At 34.1% G+C, this 11,015-nt stretch overlaps 2 protein-coding genes across 3 annotated transcripts in view; both read left to right on the forward strand.

The window, feature by feature from the left end:
• Positions 1-1,347: 1,347 nt before the first annotated feature.
• Positions 1,348-7,106, forward strand: LOC105140519 (probable LRR receptor-like serine/threonine-protein kinase At5g63710). 2 transcript variants are annotated; one of them, XM_011047387.1, is made up of 11 exons: positions 1,348-1,555; positions 2,613-2,783; positions 3,545-3,674; positions 3,839-3,910; positions 4,401-4,544; positions 4,879-4,944; positions 5,237-5,307; positions 5,394-5,537; positions 5,634-5,975; positions 6,096-6,490; positions 6,584-7,106. In XM_011047387.1, the coding sequence occupies exons 1-11, from the start codon at positions 1,537-1,539 to the stop codon at positions 6,893-6,895; spliced, it is 1,866 nt and encodes a 621-aa protein (XP_011045689.1). In that variant the 5' UTR covers positions 1,348-1,536; the 3' UTR covers positions 6,896-7,106. The 2 variants fall into 2 exon arrangements, with proteins under 2 accessions (XP_011045689.1, XP_011045690.1); XM_011047388.1 differs by lacking the exon at positions 1,348-1,555 and adding an exon at positions 1,598-1,618.
• A 1,505-nt stretch (positions 7,107-8,611) lies between these two features.
• The window catches only part of LOC105140520 (uncharacterized protein At1g10890-like), a 3,351-nt gene continuing 947 nt past the window's right edge, over positions 8,612-11,015 (forward strand). Inside the window, exons 1-3 of the mRNA XM_011047389.1 lie at positions 8,612-8,770; positions 9,106-9,336; positions 9,682-9,901. Of these exons, the coding sequence (XP_011045691.1) occupies positions 8,640-8,770; positions 9,106-9,336; positions 9,682-9,901 (582 nt within the window). The 5' untranslated portion in view covers positions 8,612-8,639. The remainder of the gene's footprint in view (positions 8,771-9,105; positions 9,337-9,681; positions 9,902-11,015) is intronic.

Consider the following 11,015-nt stretch of genomic DNA (forward strand, 5'->3'; position numbering starts at 1 on the left):
TTTATTTTGAGTGCGTTTTCTAGCCCTCACTTCAAATACTTCCATAAGGATTCATCACCTCTTGATAAGGTGAGTCCGTTATCTCATTTTTTTCTTTATAAAACTTACTATCTAAAGTCTCTTACGAGACTTTTTATCATAAGCATTGTAAAAAAGGAGCAATTTTCATAACCCAATTATGGGTTATTCCTCAAAAATTATTTTTTTCAAAATAAAAATAAAAAGTAATAATAAAGGCTGGCAACGTGGAGAAAGCAAATAAGGGAATCAAACTGCAATTTTAGAGGAAATTCAAGGCCTAACTGTACTTTATTATGCCCAAAAATAAAAAAAATACAAATTCAAGGTTAAATTAAATGATTATTAAACAAATTTACATAAAAATTAAGTCCAAGGACATAATTAAATTTTTAATATGCCAATTTTCTTTAATCATGGGTCAAATTAAATCTTAATTATGTTTAAGAATTAGTTTGGGCCTAATTGAAGAATTTAATTAAGTGCAAGGACTTAATTATAATTTAAATGGGTCAAATTAATTTTATTTTTGGCTTAATTGATGAAAAAAATTAAGTTGAGGAACCTAATTTGGGCTTAATTGAGAAGATTAAAATCTTAAAAAATCAAATTTAATTTTTGTCAAGTTAATTGATTGAAATTAGGGGTTTAATTGCATTGAATAAAAAAGTTTAGGGTCAATTAAGGTTCAATTAAAAGCAATTGAAAGAGAAAGGACTGAAATGAACTTTAATAAAAAATAAATTTCATTACTGTTCATTATCTTTTGTTTTTCCTGAAAAAACTGGTTCAGTTAACTACTTTGTAGTTTTTTCCTGAAAAAATTAGTCTGGTTATCTACTTTATAGTTATATTTAATATACTTACTGTCTACTAAATTTGATAAATTTTATATAAAAATAATTCTTTATATTTTCAGTATAATTCCATATGATTCGTTCAAGCTAAATTACAATCAATGCGGTAAAACCCTAGAAAAACCTACTCAATGTTTTTATTTACATATTTGACAATTCAGGATACTACTTTCAGCCGAGCATTTGGATGTTTTAAAAGATTAATGAGGCCAAGAAAAATTTACTAAGGAATAATTGACTTTGTCTCCGCAGAACATGGTTTATTTCATTTTGGAAGCCTCTCTTAAGACAGATGCTAAGAGTCTTCTGATAGATATGTATCAGAAGCATCTCACCGGGTTAATTTGGATATTTTAAAAGCAACAACACCAAAAGAAGTGTTAATCATTATCTTAATCCAATCCAATTGCAAGAAAAAGCATAGCAAAGTTTAACTAGTGGGATTCTCATTCTCGTCCTCCACCAATACACCACTAGTCCCTCCCATATTCTCTGTTATTGGTCTTTCAAGAATTCCATATTTTTTCATATCAAAATGCTTTGTGGGTCCATTGCATTAATCATCATTTATTCCTTATGATCATCATGATAGTGGCTGTGTTCAGCTTCTTCGTTTTCTTCTTCTTGTGCCACCATCTTTTTTCAGTCTTCTGCATTTTCCATGACTGAAGTTAATAGTGGTATGTTTCCTTTCATTCCTCCTTGATGTATCTGTCTGCCTGTCTGTTATGTACATTTGTCGAGTGAGTTTCTTGCAACTGTTGCATTCCAACCAAGAGATTAATTTTTTGTGTAATTCTTTCTTGGTTGTTGTCAATTTCATAGCTTCTCTCTTTTGTTCTTCAGGCTAGTATATATTTTATTTTTTGTATGTCCGTGTGGGGGATCACTAGCTGGTTGAGTTTATTACTGATGCTTAGGGATGGTAGCTAGGTTCTGTAGTTGACGATCATTGTGTTGAAAGATTATGAATTTGAAGTCCAAATCTGCTGTTTTTCACTACTAAGAGAAAACATAAAGAAAAATTGCTTGTTCTATGATCAAGCCAAGTAACTTTGTACAAAGAAATTGGGACAGAAAAGTTGAACGAACCTTGACCATTAACAATTTATGGTCCTGCAAAGTTTGTGGTGGGAAAATATTACTTGTCTCGTTGTTGTGAAATTAACAGATCGTGTGTACTTATACGGAAACTTCCTTAAAAGGCAAGAAAGAAAGAACAAAATGAAAAAAGAAGAAAAAACAAAATGAAAAAAGAAGAAAAAACAAAATCTATCTTGTTTCATTAGGGTGTGTGGTGGGTATAAGTAGATCTTTAGCTTCCATTTTCCCATCAGATGCTTTTCTTGTGGAAGATGAGGATCACGGGAATATTTTTCTGCCAGAATTATGTATGAAATTTCTTTATGGGATGTGGAGAAGCTTAGATTGAACTTGTTCTGACTACCTGATAGAAAGTTTTTCTATTTTTGGTGTGCTCTCCTTTTCCTTCTCTCACCATCTTAGGCCATATTAGGGTAGCAAAATTGAGTCTCCTAGATTCTAGATGCAAGCATAAAGGAAACCTGCATACAAAAAAGTTAAACCTAAAGTGCATGATCTTAAGAAAGAAGGATATATTTTGTTAGTGAAATCAATAGTGAATGCTTTGGTCTATTACTTTAAATGAGGAGTAATGGTAAAATTAGAGCATGCGCTTAATTTTGCTTTAAACTGATAAAACTTTTGCTTTATTAGAGCATCCAAGTGGTGGCAAGAGGTTCGCAGCTGAATCTCTCGGCTACACCAAATTCGGATACATGTTTGGAGTGTTCTCCATCAGGAATCCTCTGAAACAAGTTATCAACTGTCTTGTTCTGCTCAATTTTTTACAAATCATTAATTCATCCAAGGAACCTGACACTGAAGGTATGGTGTTATCTACAATTGGCTTTACTACAATGTCATTTGTTGGCTCCAAATACTAATACTGGTTGAAAGATATAAGGCTTGGAGATAGTTTGAAACTTCAGGCCTGAAAATGTATCCTGGCCTCAAAAAGTGGATCATTGGCATTTAAAAAATTATCGGAGTCTCTAAAAGTTTTCATTTATTTTCTTTAAGCTTTGTTCTCCCTCTGTAGTATCATTCCTTTGAAATAGTTTTACTGATTTCAGGCTCAATGTAAATCCATGAATTAATTTCTTCGTGGAAGTTTGGTAGTCTTGAAAGAAAGCATCACATTTAAACTCTGTTCAGACATTTCTCAGAATGTTTTGATTTTGAAAATTATCAGGACCCAATTATTATGATTTGATCTTGAGGGAAAGATGAAAACAATTTCTGTCATCATTTAGCATGTTTCTATTGTTGCTCGAGAGCAGAAAGGCAAGCTATTAAACTCAATTGCATTATGTCTTGGAAAACTGCTATTAATTCACTATAATTTCTTCAAATCTGGATATATTTAGACAACATTACCTTGGGAAAAAACCTTATTGGTTGGATAATTCACTTACAGAAATCTAACTTGTATAGCCAATTATGCTTATGAATGAGAAAGGTACAATATATAGTTGTCTCTTCCTGTTTTCATTTTGAAAATATTATCTATTTAACTGCTGCCAGTCATTACCTTCTACCGAGCACCGGATATTTACTGACACGTTTCAACTTTCTCTAATGTTCAGGTGGTGCTTTAAGAGATCTTCTACTGGCACTAAATGATTCCAATGGACAAATAGATTGGGATCCTAATTTAGTGAGCCCTTGCTATAGTTGGACTCATGTCTATTGCAAAAACGGACAAGTTGTATTCCTGTAAGTGTCTGTATTTGGAATACACTTCTGTTTTGCCTATTTTTGCAACACACTACTGTTATCCAGTGGAACTGCTGCATTTTTATTCGAGTCTTCCTTGATTGACAGTGCTTTCTTCAGTAAAATTTGCAGTGCATTTACTCTGTGAACGTACTACTCTGCAGGAGCTTGAATTCACTTGGACTTTCAGGAACTCTTTCACCTGCAATCACTAAACTGAAGTTTTTGGTTTCCCTGTGAGTTTTTGGTTAGCTTGTAATTCACATGGATTTTCAGTTATATGTTTGCAGAAGCATTCATCTAACTATCAACTAAGACAGTTTGCCCAACCCGAATGTGAACCAATCTATTTCTAATACGAATTGATGTCCCTATTGAATCTGATTTTTCATGTGAAAATACTGATGGCAATAATTTACTCAGTTTTCCGGGATGTAAGACCTACTGTCAACAAAACCTAGCACTTCCACTGCTTAACATGAATATAAAGTTTCAGGACTAAGATTGATGCAATTGAATGGTAGAGGATGAAGTTAAAATTGATACTAATCTAGGAGAACTATCACTTTAATGTCATATTGTTTTCTTTTTATGATCTTATTTACATACCATTATAGAATTAAAACAAAAGAAAGAAACAAGATTACCTTTTGTGTTTCCAGATGAGGTATGAGTGCTGGTGGTGAATTATGGCCATTTTTTTAGAACCTACCCTTCTCCATGCAGGGAATTAAGGAACAACAATCTATCAGGGTCCTTGCCTGAATATCTGGGCAACATGGTGCAACTAAAAAATCTGAATCTTGCCGGCAATAAATTCAGTGGTTCGATACCTGACACTTGGGGTCAGCTATCCAATTTAAAATTTTTGTAAGGATTCTTTAATGCCTCTTGAAGAGTCATATTTCCTTGCTTTGTTATTCTTATATGCGTGAAGCAGCACATCATCTTTGTTTTAACAGTTTCTTAGAATATGGCTTTGTTTTAAATTTCAGTCATTTTACTGTTTCTTCCATCAAGGAATCAACATTATGAGGTTCTACAGGGCTTTTCGGTAGTCTTGCTCTTGCGGATATCATCATTCTTAAAACATTTATTGGTTGCTTTACATGGCTGGTTAGCCTTTTACATATTGTTTGTAGTTATATTTCTCTACCTATGGTCGTACTATGTTCAATTGCTCATGATTCTTTTTCTCTGACAGGGATGTCTCATCTAACAATTTAACAGGAAGAATACCAGAGAAACTCTTTTCAGTTGCAACATTCAAGTAAATCCCACTCGAATCTTCATCTCATTGATCATCTTTTGTTTGGATTCATTTGTCTAACCATAGCTGGTCGCTTTCTTTCTCATCAACTTGGTTAAAAGAAATCTCCTAACTGTGAAAACATGGTGGAAGGAGAGCTTAAAAGAGAACCCACCATTTAATGATAGAAATCAAGATTAACGTGTATAGTGATTCTTTGTAATTTAAGTTCTAAGACTTTAATCATCTTTTACTGGTAGGCACATAGTTATCAAGCTTGGTTTGCTTGACATTAATTGTTATGTATCTTCAGTTTTACAGCGACTAATATTGCTTGTGGCCTGAGCTTTGAAGAACCTTGCCGGTCAAGGTCTCCTCTTCGAGGTTAATTTCAGAAGACACTGCATTTTGTTTGTATTATTCTTCATGACATGATCTCCCGATGGAACCTAATCATGAAACATTTGCAGTTTCAACCAGGAAGTCAAGACTTAAAGTAATTGCAGCTTCTGCAAGCTGTGGTGCTTTCGGTCTACTGATACTTTTAGTTGTCTTGGCATACCAATATCATCAATTTCACAAAGAGAAAAATGATATCTTTGTTGATGTTTCTGGTAAATTTTGTTTTCGGTTGTGTAGTTGAATTGGTTTCAACATAATTGTTGTTAATGTTAACTAAACTCATGGCTTTTTTTTTTCTGTGATTTTAGGTGAAGATGACCGCAAAATTTCATTTGGGCAGCTTAGAAGATTTTCATGGCGTGAGCTTCAACTTGCAACAGACAACTTCAGTGAAAGCAGCATAATAGGACAAGGAGGGTTTGGAAAAGTTTACAAAGGTATCCTCTCAGACAACATGAAAGTTGCTGTGAAACGCCTCGAAGATTATTACAGTCCTGGAGGAAAGGCTGCATTCCTGAGAGAAGTTCAACTTATTAGTGTTGCTGCTCATAAAAATCTTCTAAGGTTGATTGGATTTTGTACAACTTCATCTGAGAGAATCCTGGTGTATCCATATATGCAAAATCTTAGTGTTGCATACCACTTGAGGGGTATTTTTTGAATGATCACTGTGCTTTCCATCTTTGAGACTTCAATGTTATAAATAGCACTCCTAAATTGATTCATAACAGTGACTTATGTTATCAATTTTCTTTTGATTCATTTTATAGATTTAAAGCCTGGCGAGAAAGGCTTGGACTGGCCAGCGAGGAAACGCATTGCCTTTGGTGCAGCGCACGGCTTGGAATATCTACATGAACATTGCAATCCTAAGATTATACACCGTGATTTAAAGGCTGCGAACATCCTTTTAGACGACAATTTTGAACCTGTTCTTGGAGATTTTGGGCTAGCAAAGCTCGTTGATACAAAATTCACTCATATTACAACTCAGGTGCGTGGTACCATGGGTCACATTGCCCCAGAATATTTATCCACCGGAAAATCATCAGAAAAGACAGATGTGTTCGGATATGGCATTACACTTCTTGAACTGGTAACTGGTCAGCGTGCAATAGACCTTTCTCGACTCGAGGAGGAAGAGGATGTTCTTCTGCTTGACCATGTGAGACTGCATGCCATGCGTCTATTATCTTTCTTTCCACTTATACAAATTCTTCTTAAATAATGCTTAAAATGACGGAAATATGATGTACAGATCAAGAAGTTGCTGAGGGAAAACAGGCTTGATGACGTAGTGGATGGAAACTTGGAAACTTACGACCGCAAAGAAGTCGAGACGATTGTCCAGGTTGCATTGCTGTGCACGCAGAGCTCACCTGAAGGCCGCCCCACAATGGCAGGAGTGGTGAAAATGCTGCGAGGAATAGGTCTGGCCGAGAGATGGGCAAAGCGGGAGCAGCATGAGGATGTTAGGAACCAAGAATTCTCACGCATGTCTCAGCAATATATTTGGTCCGAGGATTCGAGCATTTGCCAAGAAGCCATACAATTGTCCAAGGCAAGATAAAGCTTCTCCAACATGAAACGGATTTTGAGACAAACTTATCAAACTAATGCATGCTTACTATATGTTACCTGTAGATTGATGTACATAAGCTAGAAAATCACTGGAAAAAAACATACTATACCATGAGGGTGGGCATATAGAACATGCCAGTTTCATCTTCTATGTCTTGTGTCTGTTACAATTGCAGTAAGGATATGGTATTGTTTGGTAATGGTCTGCCTCTGAGACGACTCTTTAGTTAATTCCCTACTGTTCGGTCCTTTTCCCTTGTCCCCTGTCTGAAGAAGAAAGGGCTGGATGGAGGAGTCACAAGTTGTCAATTTTTTATTTATTATTTCTAATGCTTGGACATTGCCAGTTAAATTTCATCTGAACAGTCTTATAGATTGAAAGTTAAAACATGCACAAGCTGACATGAGAAGTCATGGTAGCGTGTCACCTTAACCCAATGCTAGGAGGACTTGAAGCTTAAATGACGAATTTAAAATTGTATTTAGTCAGTGTTATGAGATAGAAAAAACATACAAGAAAATAGAAATATATTTAATTAATAAAATATAGATAGAAATGTAAAATAAATCTTATATTTTCGAAATAAAAAGTAGACATATTCTTTTATTTATATTATATCTGTTTTTTCTGTTTTGAAACTCTAAAAACATTACCAAAAATATCAAGAATCAAGATTTATCAAAGTTGTTGGGATGAAGGACAAATATTTCAAGTTAGGGATTCAAGTTGAGTAACTAAATATATCTAACAACTCCCGGATGATTTTGTGTAGTGATGTAATATGATTAGTATGTGTTTGATATTATAATGTATAATATTTTTTTTTAAATATTTTTTAACGTAGTAAAATGATTTTTAATTTTTTTTATACAAGTATATTAAAATTATCAAAAAATATATTTTTAAAAAAATTAATTTGAAATTTTTTAATAAAAAATAATTTATAATATAAAACAATCACTTGAAAATTTTATTTGAAAGTCAAGAGAGTGAATGAAAAAAAAGAAAAGAAGGGGAAGAATGAAACTAGAGAAATGACAAAAACAAGATATTGCAGTTTTTGTCTCTTGTCTGCGAGAAATGAAAAAAAATAAAAAAAAATAAGAGGAAGATATGTAAATATTAATATAAATTATATTTATTTCACTTTTTAACTAAAAAAATGATATGCAGAGACCAACTTCAATAAGAGTTGAGTTACAAGTTGATTTATACTTTTAAAAAATCATTTAATTAGATTTTGATTAATGTAATTTAAGTTGAATGAATTACAAGACAATTTAGAGTTTTAATTAGATTCATTTTTGTTTTTAATTTTTTTGAAACTTAAATAAATTAAATTAAATCCTGAATTAATCGACTTTCGAGACAATTTACTAAACCAATCCAACTATAATAATTAGAATTATAATTATAGATAAACAAAGCAACCATATTAAATTGAAGAATTCATTAGAATTCATTTATCATGATTTGACTTGAAATCAGAATCATTCTTAGTGAGAATTGATAATTTGGTACCTCATGAGTCATTAAAATTCAATGCAAGTTTCCTCCAAATTGCAGCAAATCATTTTTTTCACTTTAGTAGAAAAAAGAAAAAGCATCAGGAATAAATGAACTAGAACTCATTTCCGAAACAGTAGATTGGGCCTTGGCCCGTCTAAAAAAAATAATCCAGTACAGTTCATACAAAATTTAAGTTATGGCTAATAAAATTAAATGAAGAGCGATGGCTAGAAGCATCTCTCGGTCGCCGTCGTACCGGCGTAGGCGCTCACCGTCGCCACCGGAACACCACCGTAGTAGAAGAAGCAGAAGGGCTGACCGCAGCCGATCTCCTTATTCTAATTCTCAACCCAGGTCACTTGCACTTTGCATCAAAAGCTAATGACACTAATTATTTCCTTGTATTTTTGTTCTTAAAAATTCAATCTAGTAAATTATGGAAGTAATTTGATAATCCGATTTGTGGGTCTTTTGTCACTCTTAAAAGGGTGTTATGCAATGTGGTAAAGTTGTGATTTTGAAGTCATCTTTATTCAATCTTGTAAGGGCATTTTTTTGGTACTTAAATTCGAACTCACAGTGAAATTTGGTACAATATGGAGGCGAAATGATGTTCCTATTAGTGGCTTTTTGATTATTCTTAAAAGGGTGTGTTGTGATGATGTAAAGTTGTGAGTTTTTTAGTGCAGGAGAAGAAGTGATTCTGATTCTCCACCTCCTCGTCGCCATCGGAGCAGTCGTTCGCCCAGTTATAGGAGGCGTAAAAGCCGGTCTCCAACACCTCCTAGGCGGCGTAGAAGACAACGAAGTAGAAGTAGGAGTGAATCATTATCTCCATTGCCTAGGTCAAGAAGTCTAAGTATTGCTTCTACCAAAAATGCTGTTGAGAAACTAAAGAAAGAGGAGGAAGAGAAGAAAAGGTAAATATCTTATGCATGTTCTTGCTGACATCTTATTAATATTGCTAAAAGCTTAGTGATGTGAGTTCAAATTTCTTCAATTTTTATCCCTATTTTATCATCCAATTGGGTTTTTGCCACTTTTCAGTGAGCAGGTTGATATTTAGTTCTGACATGTGACAGGTTAGCTTCTATGGGTTTTTGAATTAGTAAGCCACTGCTTATTCTAACATGCGTTGTTTAATGAATAATTATTTTCTTGTTTATGTGTACTTCCTCGAAGTGGAAATCTGCAATTTACTTAGGATAGCTTTTGCTTGCTTATTGAATGACTCTTAACTGTTTTTTTTTTGTACACACTATCAGGCGTCAACAAGAGGCTTTACTAAAACTATTAGAGGAAGAGACTGCAAGGAGACTGGAAGAATCCATTCGAAAAAATGTGGAAGAGAAGTTAAACTCTAAGGAAGTTCAGTTAGAAATAGAGAGGCGGATAGAAGAAGGTCGAAAGAAATTGTTTGATGATGTTGAAGCTCAACTTCATAAGGAAAAGGAAGCAGCGCTTGCTGAGGAAAGAAGGAAAGAAGTAAGAATTTTGAACTCTTGCTAGTTACTTGTCCCTTTGTTGCAGGTTGGTTATGAGCTTCCACCTGCCACCTGCCACCTGCCACCTGCCTATTGGTATTTTATTTGCAGTCATAAAAAATCAGGACCTTAACATGTAAAATGTTTAAAGGAAGTGGCCTATGTTATATAGTAATCATATGTTTTAACTTCTATTTTATATTGCAAAGAGTTTTTGAAGAGAAAAAAAAAAAATCAAGGCATTGGCAATCTTGTAATTGAAGCCATCTTGTTAATGCTTCAACTTCTATTCTTCTTTTAGGTGTGAGGATAGATTGTTGAGTCTTGTGAATCCATTGTGTTTTCTATCACTGTGTTTAAATATCATACTGAGTTTTGAGGCTTAAGTTGGGATTTCCACTTGTAAGATATCTTGAGAAGTGATGTCAATTACCACTGCCATTGCATCAGTCATTGTCAATATTGACACCACCAGGAATTTTCTAATTGTTTCTGTTTGCACTTGCTGTCATTGCCAATGCCAATGTCGTTGTCCCTTATGTGGCATAAATAATCTTGAGTTCCCTTTGGGTTAAGTCCCTGAATAATGGAGAACTGACCAAATCCCCGGCATTCAACTGTTGTTTCTAACATGTATCATCATAAGATGAAAACACTAAATACTCAGGTTTGCTGTCATATAAATATTGGCAATGTAGAATCACTTGTGGCAAGTATCCGCAGGGTACCATTAAGGTTTTGGGATAGAACTGAGGCAGTGATTGATAGGAGGTTATTACAGTGGGCAAGACCAATGATGATGAGGAGGTGCTCCTGCATGTAGAGTTTGTAGTTCTCTCCAATAATTCCTAAACTTAGGGCTTAACTTCTTTCTAAAGGAGATAAATGCCAAAGACTGTTTCAGCTAAATCATGGTTGAGTTAAATCTTAACATTAAAGAGCCTTAAAGTGCTGTCCAAGCATTGTAGTTTTTCAACATGAAATCAAAGAGGGGAGCTCTAAGAGCAAAGAATGTTCGGATCAGTCATCTATCTGTTGGGTAAAGAACATATCTGTATTTACTAAAATTACAGTAGGGTGCAAAGCTAGAATCTAAAGATTTTTATCTGCTGAAC

The sequence above is a fragment of the Populus euphratica genome, unplaced genomic scaffold (assembly GCF_000495115.2).
Source record: "Populus euphratica unplaced genomic scaffold, PopEup_1.0 scaffold107.1, whole genome shotgun sequence".
Lineage (NCBI taxonomy): Eukaryota > Viridiplantae > Streptophyta > Magnoliopsida > Malpighiales > Salicaceae > Populus > Populus euphratica.